Source organism: Agelaius phoeniceus, chromosome 10 (genome assembly GCF_051311805.1).
Source record: "Agelaius phoeniceus isolate bAgePho1 chromosome 10, bAgePho1.hap1, whole genome shotgun sequence".
NCBI classification, from domain to species: Eukaryota; Metazoa; Chordata; class Aves; order Passeriformes; family Icteridae; genus Agelaius; species Agelaius phoeniceus.
Window position 1 is genome coordinate 23609151 of NC_135274.1, and position 23501 is coordinate 23632651.

General features: G+C 42.6%; 1 protein-coding gene and 1 long non-coding RNA gene across 9 annotated transcripts in view; one reads left to right on the forward strand and one right to left on the reverse strand.

Moving 5' to 3' along the window:
* MECOM (MDS1 and EVI1 complex locus) overlaps positions 1 to 22440 on the forward strand; it is a 48191-nt gene extending 25751 nt beyond the window's left edge. For 3 of the 6 annotated variants that reach the window (XM_054639195.2, XM_077184168.1, XM_054639193.2), the window contains 9 exons: positions 326 to 413; positions 3360 to 3386; positions 10364 to 10530; positions 12910 to 12987; positions 14722 to 14891; positions 15958 to 16102; positions 18812 to 19048; positions 19610 to 19796; positions 20736 to 22440. In XM_054639195.2, the coding sequence (XP_054495170.1) occupies positions 326 to 413; positions 3360 to 3386; positions 10364 to 10530; positions 12910 to 12987; positions 14722 to 14891; positions 15958 to 16102; positions 18812 to 19048; positions 19610 to 19796; positions 20736 to 20870 (1234 nt within the window). In that variant the 3' untranslated portion in view covers positions 20871 to 22440. The remainder of the gene's footprint in view (positions 1 to 325; positions 414 to 3359; positions 3387 to 10363; positions 10531 to 12909; positions 12988 to 14721; positions 14892 to 15957; positions 16103 to 18811; positions 19049 to 19609; positions 19797 to 20735) is intronic. The other 3 variants (XM_054639194.2, XM_054639192.2, XM_054639196.2) reach the window with 1 other exon arrangement.
* LOC143694900 (uncharacterized) overlaps positions 16096 to 23501 on the reverse strand; it is a 29925-nt gene continuing 22519 nt past the window's right edge. For 2 of the 3 annotated variants that reach the window (XR_013183703.1, XR_013183705.1), the window contains one exon: positions 22924 to 23271. This is a non-coding gene — a long non-coding RNA (uncharacterized LOC143694900). Of the gene's footprint in view, positions 18034 to 22824; positions 22895 to 22923; positions 23272 to 23501 lie in introns of those variants that run through there. The other variant, XR_013183704.1, reaches the window with a different exon arrangement.

Consider the following 23501-nt stretch of genomic DNA (forward strand, 5'->3'; position numbering starts at 1 on the left):
TTGCCTAATTTCTGTATAAAAGTGCTTGGTAGTTAGTCATTGGTTCCCATTATAGTCGTTATAATGGTTCCCATTATAATCTTGAAATGGGATTATTCCCTAATTAAATGGTATAATCTACTTTAAAGGTGATTCCCAGCCCCACTCTGGCAGTAATGAGCTGTGTGTGGGAATCAAGACCTGAGCTCCTCCCTTATCTTTTATTGTTATCTCCCAGAAACAAATTGCTTGATGTGTAATTGCCTGTTTTAAACCTGAGTAGCTGTATGATTATTAATATCTGTGACTGATTCATCACAAGCAAATCTAATTTTAACATTTACAGAGTAGAAAAAAGAAAGCTAACTGACCCACTGGAAGCTTTAAAAGAGAAATACTTGAGACCTTCCCCGGGATTCTTGTTTCATCCACAAGTAAGTATTTTGGGAATTTTGATGTTGTAAACAAGCCTGTTGATGCTTCAAAGCAGGTGCAGAGAAATGAATGCAGCCTTAGTCATTTTTGGATTTCCTAAAACACACAGTTTTTGCTGGACCATTGTGGTGGAAAAGCGTAAGCATTGTTCTGAGCTTCTTGATGTTTTGCAGATGAAACAACATGTTTTGATTATAGAGGAAGCCAGATTCGAACTGAGTGTGTCTTTTAGAACCATTTTCCTCCAAAACCATAACGTAGCTACCAACATTTGCAGCCACTTGTGTCTTCAGCACTCTCCTGCTCTGAGCAAGGAGAGTCAGTACTGACTACGAGCAGTCGGTGCAAATTCACAGTAAGGCCAGAAAAGCTGAGCATCCCACTTTAAAAGGGATTTTATTGTGTTTAAGGACTCTTATAAAAGAGAGAAAAGTTTCCACCTGTTGTTTCCAAGGCTCATAGTGCAAATGCTCCATGGTTTCTTGGTAGCTGGTGTGAGCTGCAATGTGTGCAGTGTGTGTAGGATCCGTGCTCCTCCAGTCCTGAAGAGAGACTTTATGAGGGCTGCTCGCTTGTTCACAGACCACAATCCTGGATGAAAACCATTTAGGAGGGTGTCCTAAAACAGTTTAACAACTGTGATGTGTATATGACATAGGAAGAGAATCTGTGTGCAAACTGTACGTTGCTTTTCTTCACCAGCACTGCACCCACATTTCGTCTTCCTCCTCCTTGCTCAAGGAAATTTCGCTAAAAATCTCAGTTAAATCTTACACCTGAAATGAAATCCTCTGTGGTATTTAGAGAGTTGAACTCCTTGCTGACTGTGGGCTGTTTCATCTTAGTAATGTCACCCTCTACACATCCTGTATTTTAGGCACACAACCATGAGCTGCTGTCTCTGGTTCAGGTTCCTCTGAATTCCTGGGCAAAACAGCCCAATTGCCACTTGTTTTTTTTCCTAATGAAGTCCTATGTTATTTTGTCCTAACTTGCATAGAATATGTTCTGAAACATGCCACTTCTTCAGAACTGGGAAGAGCAGCTGATAGCATGTATGATTGCAGATGCACAACACCCCTTTCCAATTTCAATGTCTGAACAAATTGTTGGATTGTGTATGAAAGTATTTAGTAGTATTTACATGTCATGAGTACTTATGGCATTATGTAAGTATTTATAAGCATTAAATAAGAATTTAAGATGTATTAAAATCACTGAGAATTTATGTGCAAGGTTTAATAGCAGCTTAACACCTCCTGCTGAGTTACCTTAAATAAGGTAAATCTGCCCAATTGGCAACACAAGTGAAAATTCCCCTTCAGTAGCAGATAGTGCTAATGCACAAATACACAAAGGACCTCAATCTGCTTTTTGTCCCTGCTGTGAAACAGACTGGTTCCTCCCCATCAAGTCAATGATTCTGTTAGAGCAGCTAAGCAGCTGTAAATGATGAGAAATTTATTTAAATGAAGGCATTTTAGATACTTCATTGACAGATAAAGCAGGGTTATTTTGCTTGGTGCTCTCTAGCTGTTCAGGAGCTGTAACTCAGAGTGGTTCAGTGATGTTGGATTTGGGGGTTCTGAAGGTGTTGCTGCAGGTTGGATGGATGCCAGTGGTAGGTGGGGTGGTCAGTGGGTGGGAAAGGGGCTGCTGGGGTAAAATTCACTGTTTGGAGTTAGGCTGTGGTGGGCAGGAAAGGAGCTGGATGTTCTTTTATGTATTCTTTTATGGAATTGGATATTCTTTTCTGCATTATTTTATGTTATGTATTTATTATATTATGTAGTTGGGTATTCTTTTGTGTGACTGAGTTACCCGGGGAACGGGGAGTCAGGCGAGGATGTGTGGGTGAAATGGAGACATGGGGCATTTCCCTGCTAATGGGAATGATTCCACCCTCCCTGTTTTGTCCCAGGGAGTTGTTGAATATCTTGCTGGTGCCCAGGGAAGGTCCCAGTGCTGTCTCCAAGGCTGTCAGTGTGAGGAGGAGGTGTCAGGTGCCACCTCCCCATGGCAGGGCCAGCCCAGGTGGGGCAGGGCCAGCCCAGGTGGGGCAGAGCCAGCCCCAGGGGCAGGAGGGAGGGCTGGCTCTGCAGAACCCACATTTCTCACTGTGCAGCAGAACAAACAGCCCATGGCAAAGCCTGGCTTTGGTTTTATCACTTACCTGAGTGAGAGGGATGCTGTCTGTGACTTGGTGTGAGCTGGGCCGATGCAGAGGTCAGGAGTGTAACAGGCACTAAGGAACGTTGTAAAAGAAAACCAAACCACCAGCACATGTCCTGTCAAAAAAGTGAATGTCAAAATGCTTTCTTGCAAAGTTTTAATAGAACAGAAAGGAGCCTTCTGTTTGTATAGGCAGAATTTGGCTTGGTATTTATGGAGGGCTGGGGAGCGGCTTCCAGAGAAGCTGTTTTTCCTTTATAGTCCTGTTCACCCCTGTAAAAGTACAGGTGGGGAGTGCTCCACGAGTTTTCATTTTCTGCTGGCAGGATTTAAACTATTTACAAACTTACTGTTCATGTCCTAAAAGCTTGTGGTTTTGTTGTTGAATTTATTCCAGAAAATTGCCATCTCAGGGACCAAAAATTTATTGTTTCTTAACTGGGTAATATGACAGCAAACAGGTGGATCTTTCAAATAGGTTTCTGAAATAGAACTTACAGACATAAACCCTGAGGTCTGTATCCTGTCCCTGGCTGGGCAAAATTCCTCCCTGTGCCCAAAAGCTATGAAAATTAGATCATTTAATGGCATTCCACAATAATTTGCCATTACAAGGATTGTAATTTTTAGGAAGAGAACACCCCTGTCCAATAAATCATTCATAAAAACATTTTAATTAGTATCTTTAAATAAAATCTTAATAAGTACATTGATTGCAATAAGGATTCCAATGCAGGAATAATGTGTTGTTTTTGTTTCAATTTTGCTCCCAGTTCCAATTGCCTGATCAAAGAATTTGGGTAAGTTCATTGCTTATATTTTTAATTTAATTACTCTGAAATAAATTGCATAAGAAAAATATAATATCAAAGATAACTTACCTCTCATTTATGGAGCATGCCACTCTTTCCTACAGGGTCTTACAGCTGAGCAGATAAATATGGTCTTATGAAAAATTAGCTTTATTTTTATGTACCTGATCCTGCTGGTTTTGTTTGGTGAAGGCAATGGGAGCTTTACCTGAGTGAGGGTTGCAGAATGCAGTCTTTTGTTTATATGTGACTGAAATTGTTCCAAGCTATTTTCCTTCAGAGATTGCAGTGAAATTTTCAGGCTGAAATCTTGCTAGATAGCAATAGTTAATAAATATTTAATCTGCATTAAAATACCTAGTCTCAGAGGATTTTATGTTTTTCTCTCACTTGACTTAGGCGGGAGTTAGTCACTTTAAGAGTCACTTTAATAGCTTTGAAATTTTGAGCCTAATTGCTCATTGCAGTGCTTAAAGCAGAAATAAAACACCCATTTATTTGCTGTGTTTAGGTCCAATTTGTCCTCTGTGTACACTTACGTCATCCTCCTTACACGAACAGGACTTGTGCTTTAAATGCACTCTGGGATAAATTTGGGCTTTCTCTTCTATTTTTATAAAACCTTGTTTTTAATACATCTAAATAGTTCATGAGAAGGAAAAAATGAAAAAAAAAAAAAAAAAACCCCAACACAGCAACCGCTTTTGCAGATGCAGCTCCAAAAATGCCGTGTTCTGATCCCGCGCTGCCGGCTCCTCAGCTGCAGCGCCCAACCCGTAAATGCTCGTCCCAGATTTTCCCAGCCTCTGGGCTTTGGAGGGGAGAGCTGGGGCCAGGAGGCAGGGCTGGGGTCCTGACTCACTCACTGCTGCTCCTGGCTCTCGCTGCCACCTGGACCCGTTTCACCAGGCACAGCCAGAGCTCTGCCGAGATCCTCTGGTGCTGCTCTGCTCCAGGGTGTCCCTGCTGCAGGAGGTGCTGGCTCTGAGCCCTGCCCTCTGCTCCCTGCCCTCCCTGGCACGCCTCTAGAGCAGGGCTGGACCTTTGCTTTGTGTGAGTTTAACCCCACTTTCTTCTGGGAAGAGCTGCCTTATGCAGATGCTCTGAAAGGAGCTGAGCAGGCACCAAAGGACTTCTGAGAACACCCAGAGGTGCTGCAGGAGCTCAGCAAGCAGGAGGTGGTGTTAGATGCCAGACTTGGAGAGCACAGGAGGTTGTTCCCAAATATTTTCCTTGGGAAATTTCTTGTAGGACAAGAAGGGGCCATAGTAGGATTTGTGATTTGGCCCAGGCACCCTTAATCCTCTGCTCTGAGAAAAGTGGCTCTGCTTCAGCAGGTTTGGGAAGTGGAAAAACCCAGTGCAGTCTGTTTCTTCTGTCTGATTTCCTTGACTTTGGCTTAGTCCTCAAATTTCCATCGTTCTGCTCCTTTTGTGAGTGTATGTCTCCTGGCTGGGCTCACGCTTTGGGCAGCTCCAGCAGAAATAGGTGTTCAAAACATGAAGTGACTGAGCAGGATGCTGATTCATGGATGAATCTCCATCTTGAGAGATTTGGTTATGTCACACAAACCTTTCCATCTCAATTCCCAGTTGCATGTGCCACATATTTCAAGATTATTTGAGATTGGTTTTTCATTGTTTGGCAGGAGCCCTATGGTGCAAATCAATGGACATCTGTTTTGAGTGGATCAAGATTAATTTGATCTATTTATGCCATTTTGGTCCCATCAGGAGAAGGTTGCTCTAAGGAGGTTCTGTAATTTTAGGCAGACAATATTTTCTTTAGGAAGAACCATTGTAAATAATTAAAACAATTTTACAAATAAATGGAAAGGAATTTAGTGAGTGCCTTAACAAGGCTTTTGTTTTACTGGACTTAGTTTTAGGGCATGATCCATTCTTTTAACTGAGCTTAATCCCCACCAACTGGATTCATGCAAATCCAGTTATTCTGGAACCATACTGCAGCTCAGAAGGAGTTTCTTGCTACTGCTTCATAAAGTTCAGCCACATGTGATAGGTCTCTTGAACGTGAATATAACTCAGCCAAGTTCCAGGGCTGGCTGTCCAAATACACTTAAGACAACACGATTCACAAATTGCAGATTTTAGAGGCAACATTATAACTTCAGCTGGGGGAGGGAGAAATGCTGAGCTTTAGCAGTTGGATTTTGAAGAGTTCCCCAAATAACAGTAGTAAAAATAGAAAGCAAACACTTGAACAGTTTTTTTTTTCCCATGAGGTCTGGCCATAAAGTCAGTTGTTTTTGTGATAGTAGCAATGAAGCAGTCACGTTTGTCAAACAGGAGGTCATGTAATTCATGACATTGTCTGCGAGATTATTTCATATCATCAGGTTATTCTTAAAGAGCAGCAACAGCAAACCTTCACTTTATTTATGCCACTTTTTCTTGGGTTGGTTAATAAATTTTAAGACAAATGTTCAAGGCCCCTGCTGATGATATCTTGCCCGCTGAAATGTTTATAAATACTTGTTTTAGCCGATTATGGTAATGTCTGCATTTTTGAGTCGGAGCTGGGGAATTGTGACTGCACATTAGTTTGCGTCAGTCGGAGGTTAATAGCCTCTCAGGGAGGTGGGGGAAAGCTGCTTCCTTTTCCAGACATCTGGACACAGATAGAATCAACAACTCTTATATATGTAAATCAAAAGTTACTGTTCTATATAAAACACTGTCATTCACTGATGGCAGATTAGGAGCGCACGTGACCTGTCCGTAAGGCAATAGCTGTATGTAAAATATCTAACAGGATCTTCTCCCTCTCCTGCCTCCTCACAGAGCTTTCTCCATGGGCATGGCAATCCCACTAATCCAATCCTTGGGGTCAAGCAGGGCTTCCCCTCCTCGTGCCCCATTCAGGGATCACCACAGCCCTTGGGTGTTGGGTTGGGGTGCAGAACCCCTTGAGAGCACAGCTGGTGGCTTTAGCCGCACACCTGCCTCCCTGCTGGTCCCAGGGACCATCCCTGGAGAGGGGAGGTGACCATGAGCACCCACCCAACGCCAGGACAGGCACTTTCACCAACATCTCTCTCCAGGAGTTGGTGGATTGGGTAACATCCCTATGGCCAGCACAACTCCTGTGGAGGCAGGTCTTGCTTTGCCATCAGTAGTAAAAGTGTTTGGAAGCAAGAGCAGCTACTTCAGTTGTGTTTTAGAAGAGGGAGGTTCATTGTGGAAGAAGGAAAGTCATCTCCTGGGTTAACATTTAGTCATTAAAAAAAGAGGGGGGGGAAAGGGGGAAGAATAAAATAATGATTTTTACAATTATTGAAGATTACCAGTGGGTCCACCTTGGGGTGTCACTGGGCTGAACTGTGGCATATGTCTGTAAATGCCACAGGAAGAAGGGTGAGCAGGCAGAGAATTTGTGTCTGTTTGCTGTGAGTACCCAAATCCAGAACTGACTATGAAGATTCTGCAGAGATTCAGAGAAAGCTGAGTCACCAGGATTAAAACAGCCATAAAAGTCACTGTCAGTAAACACCCATTAATACCATGGGGAAAGTGTGACTTTTACTCCTGTCATTCAGGAAAAACATCTTGAAGTTGGTAGCCTTATGAAAATATCACCTGAGTGCTTAGCAGAAAGGAGTTGAAAACATCATTATGTTATAGTGGCTTCAGGTCTTGAGTACAGCTAATGTTCCTCTCAAAAAGGCCATAGCAGGATTAGAAAAGACATAGAAAAGTGCAACAATGATGATCAGGTAGGGAACAGCTTCCATTCAAAGAGAGGCTAAGTAGATTTTGATTTTTTTCATCTGGGGAAAAAATGCCTGAGGAAGCTGTGCCCCAGCTCCGTGAGCCCATGAATGGTGAGCAGAACCTGAAAGAGGAATGGTTATTCATTAGGGATAACAATACCAAAAAAAACCCCAGAAAAAATATCAGGCAAAAGGCTCAGCAGGAACAAAAACCAGTATCTTTTCATATGCACCTAATTAAATTGGTGAACTCTCCTTGACAGAAACATAAATGGGTTTGAAAAGGTTTAGCCAAGTGAATGGGAGCAGCGGCTGATGGCTGTTCAATGTTGTAACAGGGATGAAGCCTCCAGTTAATGCTCCTGCACCTCCCTGTGCTGGTGTGGGGCAGTGGGGAGATCTGTCCCTTGCCCACCCTCCTGCATGTCCCCTGGGGCCACTGCTTGGCACCAAGTGCCACTTTCCAAAAGCCCACGTGGCAGGTTTAGAATTTTTGCTTGGTTTTGGTGTCTGAATGAGTCCTCAATGCAACTTCCCCCTGGATTTCTTACTGCTCAGCTGGTGTTTTGCAAGTAGACTGGTGAGCAGGGTCTGTCTGCCTGCACTGAAGGTGATGGACAGCATTTTGGGGATCAGGGCTGCAGGATTTCATGAGCTGTAAAATGCCCCCACAGCCCAGGGACCCATCTCATGATAGGGATTTGCATTTTGAAGGCTCTGAGCACCAACACACTGCAAGAGTTCTTACGAAAATGCCCCAATTTTGGTTCTTGGGAGCCCTAACTCCAGCAGATAGTACCAGCTATAATTATCCTGATAGCAGTGGAGTGACAGTGCCTTGGATCAGCAAAGCTGTGGGGCCAAACACTTCCCATTGGTGCTGCTGCAGTTCTTATAAAACATAAATCATACCAGGTCACCACATAAGTCAGGCTTTAAACAAAAAAAGAAAAAAACTAAACAGCAAAATAGCAAGCACAATAGTCATTCCTATGGTGAGAAACATATTTTTAGAAAGCGAGTAATACTTTAAAATAATTGGAAGTGCTCGTGTTTCCTCTGGATGAGGGATTTAAGATTAGGTGATGATTTCATACCTATTTTGGGACTGATGTAATCCTGGAGGCAGTGTTGGAGGTAGAGCTGGTCTGTGTTGCTGTGCATGAAACAAGACTCTGTCTCAGTTTCTACTCTGCAAAATCCTGGAAATAAGAACTAAAACAAAAATCAGCATGACTAAGCCATTTTAAATGTAAAGGGGAGAATAGTTGCTTTAATATATTACTGGCAGGCACTATGTACATGAGAAATTGTGATCCAAAAATGATTTAAACCCACTAGATAATGAAATGGACTTGAATATTAAATATACATAAATAAAACATTTATTATACTTCTCAGTACCCTTATTATTCTTCACCATAAATATGTGATATCATAACCCATGCACTGTCTTGTCATTGCTAATCAGCCCGAAGGCCAAAGGGCATTTTTCTTTCAAACCATTTATTTTCAGCAGTTGTAAAATAGATGAGTGAATTTTTGTGGGGAGCAATTAGAAGGAATTAAAGGCAGTGGAATGACTATTTTAAAAGCTTTAAGAATCAATTCCAACTGAAGGAGAATATGAAGTCATATAAAAAGAAATATATGGTAATGTTGAGGTGTATGGGTTGATAATGGCATCTCAGTGCCGAGATAGAATTACCTCCTCTCCCAGCAGCATCATCATTACATATCTCATGCCTGTGATCAGTACATGTCAAAATCCTTCATATTGACAAATGTGCTGTCCACTTGCATCTGTGGAGAATGTTTTAGCAGCTGAGTGATTATGAATCAAACCCCAGAGCTTACAGCCCTTACTGCCTCGCAATGCTTTCACATTTGTTGCCTGACAAGTAAATGTATCTTGACTTCCCTCTGAGATTTTTTATTTTTTTCCACTGTGTTTGATGAAAGACATTTGGCAAATTGGCAGTGGTACCCTGTACGTTGCAATTTGTACTCAGCATTAGGAATCTGAGCATGAAATGAGAGGGCAGGCTACAGGCTAAAGGGAAAAAAACAACCCAGCCCAAAGGCAGAGCTAACCATAATGGAAATAGTCATGCCAGGAGACAACCGTGTAATTCGGCCAATGAAAATAAAATTAAATAAACCTGCAAAAATTCCCAGTTCTTCCAATTAAAATTTCAGTTTTCCAACAATCAGAGGAGCCTTTTATGGATTTTGAAGAACAGTCTGTGGAGGTGTTCCAGCTGAGAAGGGTTCAACATCTTGTCTTTCATATAATTTCCTTCTTTGTTACAAGCAAGATCTTGCACAGGGCTCATGCTGTGGGTTTTGTGCTCTGTAGGTGAGAGCTTGGCTTTCTTTTTTTTTTTCATTTGTTTGTGGTTATGGAGAGGTGGATGGTTATTCTCACCTGTCAGTAGGCTCAGCAGCATTCTTGAACTCTTCAAGTGGCAATGTTTGGGGTTTTGGAGGAGATTTTCATGGTCAGTTCCAGCTTAAAGGAAACTGTTCTCCAGAAATTTTTTAATCCCCACTCCCTGCAAATTACAGACAGCTAATCAGGAGTGGAGCCATCCCAACGGAGTTAAAAGAACTAGAGGTAGAGCAAGAATATTAAGAGGTGGAAAAATGGCATAGGCATCTAGCAGGGAATGTGAGTACAGAGCACCAAAACCACCAAAGCTTCATTTCTTCTGTGTTTATCTAATGGTCTTTGGCTATGATGGGCTAGAACACTGGAGCGGATGGTTGGATGTGACTGGGACATTGATGGAGCCTCTTTGGATCTGGATTGTTGCAGCTCTTCATTGAGCTAGAGTGTTCATAAGGTTTCCTCTGTAATATGTGTCCTCTGCAAGTCCTTAAAAAAATAAAATTAGAAGCTCAGTTATTATTTCTGTTCATTTGGTAATAAATGTTCAATGATTTCTATAGATAGGATGCATAGACTTGTAGGCACACAACCACAGAGCATGACTGCAAAACCTGGAATTTTGTAGGAGCTGGGGCTTAAAAATAAGAAGACATGAACACTCACTGATTATTACCCTCATGACCCATAATTTTCAAGACTGCAACTCTACACTTGAGTTTTTTCCCTTTTTTCTTCTTTCACTTGTCTGTTGATGTCCTCTGCATTTCGGGTTCCCGGTGGGGGCATAAATCCGAGGGGATCACTTACCGTGGTGGGCTCTGTGCTCTTCTCCTGCTGCAGGTGTCAGCTATAGAAAACATGGCCGAGAAGCTGGAGAGCTTCAGTGCCCTGAAGCCCGAGGCCAGCGAGCTGATCCAGTCGGTGCCGTCCATGTTCAACTTCCGCGCGCCGCCCAGCGCGCTCCCCGAGACGCTGCTGCGCAAGGGCAAGGAGCGCTACACCTGCAGGTACCGCGGCCCTCCCCAAGCCCCCCTGCTCTGAAATCCAACAGGGAGGCTCTCAGGCCTCTCCGTGCCCAGCATGGAGAGCGTTTCCCTCTGGGGTTCCTGGCCTGGATCAGGAATGGTGTGGCTAGCTGGAGCGGGGAGGTTGTTCTGTCCCGGTACTGGGCACTGGTGAGGGCACACCTGGTGTGCTGTGTTCAGTTCTGGCCCCTGAGTTTGGGAAGGACTTTGAGGTGCTTGAGCACATCCAGATGGGGCAATGAGGCTGGTGAGGGGCTGGGAACACAAAGCCTGTGAGGAACCACTGAGGGAGCTGGGGATGCTCAGCTTGCAGAACAGGAGACTCAGAGGTGACCTTATGACTCTCTACAACTCCTGAAAGGTGGCTGTGGTCTGGTGGGGTTGGTCCCTTTCTCCAGAAACTGGAAAGCACAGGGGCAGTCCTAGATGAAAATCACACACAGAATGAGAGGACACAGTCTCAAGCTGCACCAAGGGAAATATAGTTTGGATATTAGGAAAAAGTTTTTTACTGAAAGAACGATAAAGTACTGGAATTGTCTGCCCAGGGAGGTGATGGAGTCACCATCCCTGGATGTGTTTAAAGCCTGGATGTGGCACTGGGTGCCAGGGTTTAATTGAGGTGTTGGGGCTGGGTTGGACTTGATGATCTTGAAGGTCTCTTCCAACCCAGTGATTCTGTGAATCTGTTTATTAAATTATTGGTGTTACGAAACAAAGAGCTCTCCCCTGATGCCATGGAGTGGCTGCCTAGAACAGAGGCTGGATAAGATTAAAAGAATAAAAGCAGGTATTTATTACAGGCCTTCAATAGGTACACCTTGGGCTGTCAGAAGCCTCCCAGAGGCTACACCCAAGATGGACAACGGTCACGAGTTTTTCAGACAATTCTAAGTTTGGGCCATTTACATATCGGAGGTTACCTGTTTCTTTACCTGAAATTGTAATTGGAGGTTAATCCTCCAATTAGAGTTTCAGGTAGTGAAGTCATTTACTCCAACTTTGCCCCTACCAATTCACTGTTGTTTACATCTCTTCTTGAGTTTCAGGCCCAGAGAGGAATTGTTTTGTCAGTAGAAGACAGAAACTGACACTGTATATGGAGTTTTAGAGTTATACACTAAAGCAGTACAGGATTTCAAAAATATAAAAGCTAAATCCTAAGGCATCACCCTGTATCACAGCGGTTTGATAAATGAGGTGGAAACCGTTATAATAAACAATTCTTTTTTTTCCAAATTTTCTCATCACTTTCATATATAAAAGTGTGCTTTCATAATTGATTTTTTTGATCGTAAACTACAGATGTGTTTTCTCTCTGGCTTCTGGTTTTAATATCCAAAGGGATCAGTGATAAAATACATGACTTATTAAGACTTGTGTGTACAGACTTAAAAAAAAAAAAACCCACAATGAAGATAGTCATTGAATGCACACCCAAAATGAATGGGAGCTTTGTCCAGGAGAGTGGAATTAGCTGTGTGGGTATTTTGAAGGCTTATACATCACGTTGTGAAAAAATAAATGGGATGTTAAAAGTGAAGGGATGCAATCTTCAAAGTCATTGCATGGAGCAGCCACCACCCTCATTCACTTAAGAGAGTGCTGTGTGTGCTCTGCCCCCATGTAAAAATGTCCTCAACAGAATGGGCCAATTATAAACTGAATATTAATATGCTACTTCAATGAAGGGGGAGAACTCACGATAATTTTATTTTTTTTGCCATTATTTTTCCTGTGACATATTATCGAGTTTGGAGAATGGTTTTTAAATTGCACTGCTTAGGTCTCTATATCATCTCCAGAATGCGCAGGCGTTTGACACTGGCATATCGGTTTATCTGATCTTTTTGAAAACATGTCACCTTCTTTCAAGACATGTTGTTATAGAAACATACCTTGATGGATTAGGTCTTTGAGTCTTGTCTGCTCTGATCCTATTCAATGCACAGAACGGTGTCACGTTTGCTGACACGTAGAATTGGTTGAAAGGTTTGAAATTTGCCTACACAGAGGCAGAAATCCAAGGCTTTAATAACAGATTCTCTTGATTCCAAATCTGAATGAGGCTGATAATCATCCAGTGGGCTTAGAACCTTGGAGTGATCTTTAAAACAGGTTTTCCATATAACCCTTGCCTCTGCACAAGTGAAGCTGGTTGGTGGCGGCAGTTCCAGCCCCACTCTTGTGTGTGTGTGTGGATCCCTTACATTTGCAGAATGCCTTTACTGAGATGTTGTTGCACCAAAGCAGTGGGACCGTACTGTGATGATTCCATTTGAGCTGTGCATCCAGTGCAGCTCAAACTGGGACAAAGCCACTGAAGGTTGTATTGTCTTACCAAGCATTTTCTTATCACAGATACTGTGGCAAGATTTTCCCGAGATCTGCAAACCTGACCCGTCACCTGAGGACGCACACTGGAGAGCAGCCCTACAGGTACCACACCCCTCACCCCTGTCTGTGCTGTGGCCAAGCTTTGGGGTCCCTTCCAATGCAGACATTTTCTCTGAATAAAGCCAGGGAATCCAACCTCCTTGCTGGACCAGCTCCAGCCCTTCCTCCTTACCTTTGGACCCCCCGTTGCATTTTGGTGTCAGAGTTTTGTGCTGATCCTCAGTGTTGGAGCTGCAGAAGGGGGTAGAGTTTTTGGTCTTAGGGAAGTTCTTTTGGCTGGGGCAGCTTCCCAACACAGCCCCCAAGTCCTGCCTTTGCTGGCAGGATGGCTGGCACTGCTGAACCAGTGTGATTGAAGTGATGTTCAGTAGGGCTCATGGGCCTATTTTCCCTTGCAAAACCGTTTTTTACTGGAGTTCTGCGGTGTTATTTGCAGCCTAAATTTGGGTGATTTGTCAGTCATCTGATTTCTGAAAGGTCCTGGTTGCAAAGGCATTACTGTATTTATTTGTTTCCTGCCTAATCTGGATCCTTTCTGAGGTCTGCTTAACCAAAACCCATGTGGGTGTACTCTCCTGTTGATAAGAATATGTGTGTGATACTGAATCCAGGACGGTCACATGCAGAAATGTGTATAAAGCTTCACATTATTGAAAATGAAAGGCTAATTTAAACTGGAAAGAGGCCAGTTCATGTTCCAGTAAAACAAATGCACAGATTTCTGCATTTTATGAGCTGTAAAGAGCAGAGTAAGCTCATTGTTTGTGAGGAAACAATGTTTTTTTGCATCTAGTCTCTTTGGGAAATGAGATTCACATCTAATTTTATTGAAGGAAGGTCTTGATGCATGTTATACCCGTCCACTGCATAAAAGCCACAAGCAATTAGTGGCATAATGGGTGATTTCAGCACTAAAAAAAATTTTACATCCTTGACAAGTGTAAGAGAGGCACGGGAGAAGTAAAAGATTGAAAAACTAAAGTGCTGAAGACTCTTGGCTGGTTGCCAGCCAGAGAATTTGGAATAGTTATAGTATGACTTAGTAATGGCTTAAAGAGCAATACAGTAAAGGCTTTAGGGACTCCAAATCGCTACAGAGTATGAAAATTGATGCCTCTGGTACCAGAGTGATAGACTAAACTACTCACATTGGCACAGTATTAAAGGTTGGGATTGTTTATTGCTGGTTTTTGCAAGATAACCGAATTTCCTGTGGGATTAGCAATCAAGCAAGCTAATTCCTCAAGAAAAGATTTAATCACACAGTATAATTTAGAATAGGAAAAGAAATAGCCCTTTTTACCTTATTTGAGCATTAGAAGAGATCTGTTTCATGTTTTTTCCAAAAGTGTTTAATTGTATTGTATTGGCAGCACATGAAACAATAGAGTTATTGCTCTACTGTTTTCAAACTTCCCAACTTTGCGTGCAACAGTTTTAAAAACATGGGACTCAATTACCATAGCTAATTTGATGCCATTAGCTCAGAAATATTATGCTCATTCCTAGAGGCAGTACTTAAAATATAAAGTCTAATATGAATTAAAGCTGAAAACCCCACCATAGAAGTTATGTCTCCATTCCAAGAGCACAGCTCTCTAGTTGGCCAAAATTTGTCTTTATGTCAGGGAGGATTGAGCCTCAGTAGGGAACAAGGAACTGTGGTTGGGTGCTGAGACTGAGCCCAGAAGGCTCTTCATGTATCTTAGGACAAATCTTACGTTTCCAGCTACTAACAAACTCTTTCCTGCCCACTTGTTTTGTTGTTTTTTTTAGATGCAAATACTGTGACAGATCCTTCAGCATATCATCTAACCTGCAGAGACATGTGCGTAACATCCACAATAAAGAGAAGCCATTCAAGTGTCACTTGTGTGACAGGTGTTTTGGTCAACAAACCAATCTTGACAGACATCTAAAAAAGCACGAGAACGGGAACATGTCTGGTATGTTCTGTCTTTTCCCTCCTGCCTCTTCCCTCCCCAGCCTGCTCCCTGTCCCGTGTGCAGGGACTGCCCCTTCCCTGTCAGCACCACCGCAGGCACACGCTGCTCCAACGGGTGGGGGGTAGCAAAATATGTAAGTGCCTAAGCTCTGCTGACATTTAAAGTGCTTTGAAAATCCCAGCATAAACTCTCCCCTTGTATAACTTAAGACCACTGGATGATGTCTTTTCTTTTGGTTTTAATTAAGCCAACCCATAGCGTTTTGAGAACAGACTGGGAAAATTGGTTTAATCCCATCTCTGCAATCACTTGGCTCTCAATAGGAGTCCTAGATTTAGAGTCTCAGGGGGCACTCTAAAAGATTTTCCTGGCACCTTCTGAAATATTCCCACTGTCAGGAGCTGAAAAGCGCTGGCTATTACGGAGCTAATGGTGCCTCTCAAGCCCCAAAGCAAATTGGTCACTGCACAGCAGCAGCACAGGCAGTGGCAGGAGGGGATGTCATTGGGCTGGTTTGGGTGTCTGCAGGGTTTAATGAAAACCCTCTCTGCAGTCCTTTCAGTCTGCATTTTGCCTCAATGGAGACAACCAGGGGCAAGCAGTGAATGCAGAGCTGTCCCTTCCCCAGTGCTCAGAGAAAGGCGTCCAACACTGGGCTCTCAGTGCTCAGTGAATATGTCAATGGCTGCTGCATATTTTAAACAAATCTGCATAATTGATAGATAAAAATGAAGTTCCATTTGCTCAGTTGAGCCATTGGTCTAAGAAGGACGGTTATCAATGGACAGTCTTGGAATCACAAGCAGCAGGAGGGAGATGTTGAAATAGGGACATGGCAAAAGTGATGATAAATCATGGAAATGGTACTCAGCATGCAACTAAGTTATTTTGGCTGGAAATATCCTTTGCCCACTAATTACTGGTTTTATGGCCAAAAGCTGATAGTTCACACTGACCAACTTTTGGCTCTCACCCGTATCAACCAGAGTTTCAATTTTGTTTTGATTTAAATGGTTAAATATAGAAAATGTAAAGGAGCAGAAACAGACGTATATTTTGCTTTAAGGTACTGCAACATCTTCACCTCACTCAGAACTGGAAAGCACAGGGGCAATCCTAGATGACAAGGAGGACTCTTACTTCACAGAAATTAGGAATTTTATTGGAAACAGCAACCACAACAATCAATCCCCCCGAAACTCAGAGGAGAGGTGAGTTGTGTCTGATCTGCCTTCAGAAGGTGCCCACTGCTCCTTTTCCAGGTCTGCAGACCTGATTGTTCACTTTTGATGATGTCTGGAGCCAGAGTTATTTCAGAATCTGGTTGATTCAGTGGCCACCTTGGTGTCTCAGGAAAAGAAAATGTGTTGACTCCCTCCCCACTGGGTATGAAGAAGTTCCAAGTGGCAGATGCTGGACAAGAGGTTCCATCTGTGAACACATTTCTCCTTGTATCTGGAGCTCTCAGTTTCAGGCTCCTGCCGTTGATTTGTCTGCTGAAAAATTCCTTCTCTTTACATTCACGGCAGAACAGGTGAATTCTACATCCTGTGGCTAAATGCATGGAGCCTTAGGATTTAAGTGCAATTTAAATGTGTAATTAATAAAGTAGACCAAGCTAAATTCTTGGATCAAATGGGAGATTGTAGCTGAAAGTCCTTTCCCGTAAGTAACTCAATCCCAAGAAAGATGCTGAGTAGCCAAAAGCCCGTGAGGCTGCGGGTGGGCGCTGGGAGTCCACAGAGCTCCAGCATGTGAAAGAGCTTTTTCTACTAAGATTTATTAAGTATATGGGTGTTTGAATTCTTCTGAACTAACAGAAGAGAGACCACTTCTAAATATTTTCAGTTAATAAAAGTACAGCTAAGCAGAAAAGGCTGTGGGACGGAGCCCCCACATATTTCTTTGGGATTGGTGTTGCATTATGCTTTATTTTCCCTTTTGAATCGGCATTATGTTATCAACATCAAAAAATTCTTACTGTTGGTGGCAAACTTTGCTGTCTCCTCAATTTCTAGATGCCTTTGTGAAGGAATGAAAAGGGTGGACCCAACACAATTTCCACTATAGTATTGGATTAAGTGATTACATGCATATTCAAATTTCATTCCATCTTGATTGGCAATGAGGGCTTGGGATTTTTTTCCTTGCACATCTGGTCTCAACATGTCCTCCGACAGGAAGTCAGCAAAGTGGAAAGGTTGCTGGGTTGTGCAGTGTTTCCTTTCTAAATTTGGCACTTCAGACTGCTCTTGACGGATATTTTATCCCTGGCAAATTGCTGCATTTGAAAGCATAATTAGAGAATCTGTTTTCTTAATCACATGGCTTTTGTTACTTTGGTTGTAGTCCATCTCCCTTTCATTTCTAGCAGCCTCAATTGAGCATAGCAAGCAAGTTGGCAGCCCAAACTGAGCTCAACAATTTCTTATTTCTGCCTATTTAAATAAAAGATGATAAAGAGATATTTCTTTGATGATCTTAGAGGGAGGCGGCTGCTTCAGCTCTCCCTGTTCTGCACAACCTCAGATTTTTTTGATACTCTTCTAAAGACAGACTGTTCCCTAGAGCTTTTTTCAATGCAATACTAAACTCATGGCAGTCAGCTGGAATTTGCTTGGAAAATAGATGAAACCCTAATATGTTCAGGAAAATGGTGCTATTATTGTGGCAGAGACCAGCTTTGCTCCTCAGAAAGTCAGATGTTAAACACCAGCAAGGCTGTGAGGCTTCATCTTATCTTGCTCCAACGTTGGGTCTCTCCCATATTGTCCCGCACAGTTTGATGCACGCGGAGTCTGAGGCAAACTGCGTGCGGACAATAAGGTTTCCATTTTTGTAACTGTATTCCTGGAAGAGTTAAGGACCTTTTGCACAATGAGAACAATAGATGAATCAAGGCCTCTGTGCTGCATGACGTGGTGGGGGCAGATATGGTGGTAGCACAAATTTTGGGGGGGCTCCACTGGGTGCAGCTCGTTCACATCCCTGGGCCTCTGGTTGGGTGTTCATTGAGGCCCTGGTGAATTTCTTTAATTCTCATTTGATGTGATGGACACAATGCAGTCTGAATCCTACAGGGTTGAGACCATAACCAAACAACCCCTACTTCAGCGTGGGTATTATGTCCTTGATAAAAATCCTGTAGGAAGTAGTTAAGAGAAGTCATTGTCTGAGAGCAAAGGGCAGCGTAATAACAGTTTGTAGACCAAATCGTTTTCCATGTGTGTATTGCTGTTATTACTCATTTAATAAGAATAAATGCACTTAAATTGCCGTATGACCTTTCTTTTCATTGCTTTTAACCTTCAAATGAGTCAATAACCTAGTTCAGCACAGAGGTGATATTGCAGACCACTCTTCAGGTCTCCAGCTGAAGCCCCTTAGGTTCCCATGTATGAAATCCATACATTCATGAAGCGATATGGCTTCCAAAGGGGTGACAGTGGGCAAAATTAATTATGCATGTAATTTTGACTTTAGAACTCTGAATGCAATATTGGATGTCATTTTTTTTTAAAAATGCCAGATCTGATTTTCAAAATTTCTTGGCCCCTACAGCTTCTGTTCAAAGGCAGTGAGTTGTTTTGCCCAGACTACATGTATGATTGGAAACTTGAGATGAAATAATGCAGGGGAAAATTTGGAATGGTTATCTGAACTCGCCTCTGTTAGAACAGTAGTTTTAGCAGGATAACAGGAAAATCCCATGCTGACGGTGCTGTAACGTCCCACTGATTTCTGAGTGGAATTTTCTCCAATGCTGCCTGAATGTCTGAAGCTAAGCAAGATGTAAAATACAGAAATCACTTTATTCTGCTGGGACAGATGCTTTTCAGATCTGCCTCCAAGAGTCTGCCCATGAGGAGCTTTCATATCTGATCTGTGTTTATAGCTTGCATTTGTTTTGGTCCTTTCAGAATGAATGGCAGCCACTTTAAGGATGAAAAAGCCATGGTAGCCAGCCAGAACTCGGATCTGCTGGATGACGAGGAGGCAGAAGATGAAGTAATGATGGATGAAGAGGATGAGGAGAGCGAAATGGCAGGGAAGGCAGTCAAAGAGCCCGCGACGAGTGACATGCATGAGGGCACTCCCGAGGAGGATTATGAGGAAACGAGTACTTTGGACATGAACTGCAAAGCTTCCCCTGGCAGGTTGGTTCCTTCCGAGTATTGGTGTGCCCGATGGGCGGAATGGGAACAATAAACCATACAGGAGTGCCAGCACCAAACCGGCTGCCGTGGGAACCGCTGCGGAGCGGCCGCTTCCCACTCACAATAGCAACGTGCGTCCGTGTTTGGGTCAACACCAGCCCTGCTTTCAGCCTCCTCGTGCAGTCTGGAGCCCTTGTTAGGAAAACTGACTGTGCTTGGGGAGCTATTGTGAGGTTCTGGGTGAGACAGGAAGCAGGGTGAGACAGTTCCATGGGAGAGACGTTATCTGCTCCGTGAGCCGTCCTGGATCTCTCATAATGGCCTTGTGAAAGGCTGTGGAGACACCACGAGAGAGACAAACTCTCCCTCCCCCACTCAACTGCCCTTTCTTTAGAGCAGAAAAGGGAATTCCTTTTACTTCAGGATCGCCATTCCATGAGGCAAGCTGGTTTATGAATGTGAAAAAGGGGGAAATTGCTCAGATGTGTAAATCTGAGAAGATGAGGGCACGCAGAGAGGATCATTTAATTGACATTTAAAACCTCCGTGGTGTTTTTGTAGGTATAAAGAAGAGGAGTATAGTAAGACTGGACTTTCAGCTTTGGACCACATAAGGCACTTCACAGATAGCCTCAAAATGAGGAAAATGGAAGAAAATCAATACAGTGAAGCTGAATTGGCAGCTTTCAATGCTTCCCAGCTGCCAGAGGACCTCAAGCAACCGTTGTACAGGAAATCCAAATCCCAGGTAAAAGCTTAACTTAGTTAAAATATTACTGTCACCAAATACCCACAGGATTAAGCTGTTAGTGTGTGGCAGGCAGGGTTGTTCCAGCTTTGTCAGACAGGGCTGTGCTCCATGTCCACAAACCTCAGGCTCACCCAACATCCCACTGCACCCCAGAGACATGGCAGGGCACTCTGGTCCCTGAGAACAGAGGACTTCCATACTTTTTTTCTTACTTTTTTTACTATTTTTTTTTCTGCCTGCTGCCCCCAGAAATGCCATGAATGTTAAGAACTAGTCCCATTCTGCTGACACTGATGCTGCAGAGTTTTGCTGCAGCCTCACAGGGATGTGACTTGATCTTCTGGCTAGCTTGGCTTTTTGGTATTTTTTTATAGCCTGATGGATGGTACCACCTCTAGGTCCTCAGCACGTTTTACAAACAGCAATAACTGAAATGGTATCCTCATGCTATTTTTTACTGTTTTCTAAACATTAACTAATTAAAATGGGTTTTTTTAGCCCCTTTGAAAGATTCCTGTTTTAAAAACTGCAGAATATGCATGTAGGAAAGGTCAGCAAAGGAGACTGTTACATTTGGTGAAATACAGGACGAGACAAGGGATAATGTGATTCCTCAGCCACTTGAAAAGAGACTCCTGTGCCAAGAATCTGAAGGCAAAGGAGACTTTGGGACCTTGTCAACTATTAAAGGTTTCTCTGAGCTTTGTGAAACCAGATGAAAGCAGAAATTATTATTACTATTAGTGAGTCAAAAGTGTCAGTGAAGGGGTTGACAGTGGTTTTACCTAAAGCATTTAGTTGGGTTTTTTTTAACTAAGCTGAGCCCAGTGGCTGTAGCCTGCCTGCTGCCCTGGCCGCACACGAGTGGCGCGGGTCCAAGCTCAGATCCCTGCTGCAGGAGTGTGACCTCCTTGTCCCTCTTCTGTCCCCATCCAGGCCTATGCCATGATGCTCTCTCTCTCTGAGAAGGACTCCCTTCATTCTGCATCCCACAGTTCTCCCAACATGTGGCACAGTATGGCGAGAGCCGCCGCGGAATCCAGCGCCATCCAGTCCATCAGCCACGTATGACAGTGCGGGGTCGTTCCGAGGATGGGACCAAGTCCAAACCAGTAGCATGGCTCTTTCATATATGACTATTTAAAAGACTGCTGAGCAGAATGCCTTATAAATCTGCAGGGTCACTCATTTAAAGTCCGGTGACCTTAAACGGAATAATTTTAAAGAAAAAAAAAAAAAGAAAGAAACTATTTATTCTCAATACTTTGTTTTGCACAGCAAAGGCAGCTGCTGACTTCTGGAGGATCAATGCGACTTTAAAAAAAAAATAAAAATAAAAAATTGTTTCAGTGGATTACGTAAACGGGGCCGGGAAAAAGTGTCTTCCAGTTCACCCGGCTTTGAGGGGCAGGGGCAGGCGGGTTAAGACTGCATTGATACACACATGGGCACTCCTTTAAAGTAGGAACTGAATTGATTTTCTTTTTGTATAAGATAGTTTGACACAAGATTGGGAACAGTTGCTTTTATGTACAAATCTCTTCATTAAAGCTTTATGCATTTTAGCCCTTCAAAGAAAGAAAATAGTTCTATCAAATGCGCACTATCCATCGTAAATGTAGAAAGAAGTAACAGGGAATATTTTGTTCTCTCCGTAATTCTTTTACCTTCTCAACTGCATTGTTTGAAAAAAAAGGAAAAACGAGGAGAAAAAAAAATGGCAGAAAAAGAAAGAACTCTGAGAAACAATACATAAGAGGCTTGTGTATATTGTAAACTATGAATGTTCACTACTCCAAGAAGCTAAATCATCCAGATAATTCCGTGAAAGCACCGCATTCATCGACAGCACCACTAGTTCGAATCATTGTAAGGAGATTTTTTAATTTTTGACAATCATGTCACTATTTTGTTGTATTGTTTCCTTTCCCCCTACCCTCTTTAATTTCTCCTTTGTGTTGTGTGTACCGTGTATTTATTTGTTGGCAAACGATTGTTTGTTGATTACAATAGCACTGTTCCTGTAACAAACAGCACTGCTCCAGTCCCCCACTGCGTTACGATGTAAGGCACCCATGTACTTCCAAAAAAAGTGAGGTGAACTGATCTGTGTATATGGGAGTGCAAAACAGTGTTTGAAATTTTCTTACATTCCTCTTTTATTTTTTTTTTTGCCTTTTAATGAACTAAATAACTAATAGATGCGACTTAGTTTTGTTCTGTTTTTTTTTTTTTTGTAATACAGTAAATTGATTCGATTGTATAAACAGTTATAATTTCTTCATGAAAGCATGATTCTTCTGATTAAAAAAACTGTACCCAATATTTTATGCTGGTTGTCTGCGAGCTTGTGTGATGTTATGTTCATGTTAATCCTATTTGTAAGATGAAGTGTTCCAAATTTATGTTTTAAAAAAATAAATAAATAACGGAAGGTATTCAGTTATTTTTTGGGGGTTTTTTTGGCCTTTAGTGAGGGACCAGATTTATTTTTCCTTTTGTTTATAATCTCATTTTGAAATAATCGGCAAGTTGAGGTACTTTCTTTAAATGCTTTGTACAATGTAACTGTTACGCATTTCAGTACATTACTATGGGAGGATCAACTTAAAAAAAAATAATAAAGGACTACAAAACTGAAGGGATCTATTTCCTTTTTGTCTTGGTTTTGTCTGAGTTGGGGCAAAAAAAAAAAAAGGAGCATTTCCTCTGCAGCAAAGATGGATCTGTGGGGTCATGAGGGCAACCAGAGGATGGGGCACTGGGAGGTGTCTTGGACTTGGCCATGAAATGTGGGACCCGAGCCAGAGCCTCTCAATAGACTGACTGTTGGAGGGGTTTAGTTAAGTCCTTTAAGTTTCAAAACACTACCTTGGAAAAGAGGGATATTTAGGTCATTTCACAGAAGAGGTTGGTGCAGTGTCACCTTCAAAGGCGCTTGTGGAACCCTGCCTTTGAGCTTTGCCTGCCTGCTGCTTGTTGGGAAGAAGTGGCTTGGCTGGTGCATAGTGAAATATTCACTCACCAGAGTGATCAAAATCCATGGCTGAGAAGCTAAATGAGCCTCCAACTGCATAAAATGAGCCTTCTAGAGTCTAAAAAGGAAAAAAAAAGAGCATTTTAATTTGTGTTCCCGTTGAAATCGGATCTGAATCCCTGCTTCTAAGCAACCTGTGGAGGAGGGACGTAGGAAAAGCCAGCATTTTCCCAGGGAATGCCCATCTTGCTGATCTTGTCATCAGCAGAGATGGAAAGGCTGAGATGCTGCTCTCAGCCTGTGTCAGTGCCCAAAGACCTCTTGTAGCTCATAAGATATTAAGTTATATTTCAGAATATATGTGTCATTCTTGTCTTCAGCCCAGGTGTGGGCTTGTTTGGTTTGCTCCTTCAGCTTGAGAGCCTTCTGCACGAGTTGGTGGCAAGCTGAGAACCTGCACTGGAATGGTTTTCATGCAGGAAGCCTAAACCCCACCTGGAAAAAAAGTAAATAGATGAAAAAAAAATCCTGTGTGCATATTCTTGTACTGCAGTGGCCTGAAGCAATGGCCACGTACATGCAGATAATTGCATAAATAGGCCATTATTTTTAGGGCAGTTAAAGTCACTGTGAAACTTGGTTTTAGGTTTCTGCCAAATACAGAGAACAAATAGGTTAATCAAGACAAGCTTTATCTGCAAACAGCTTTCCAGATCGTTTTCCCC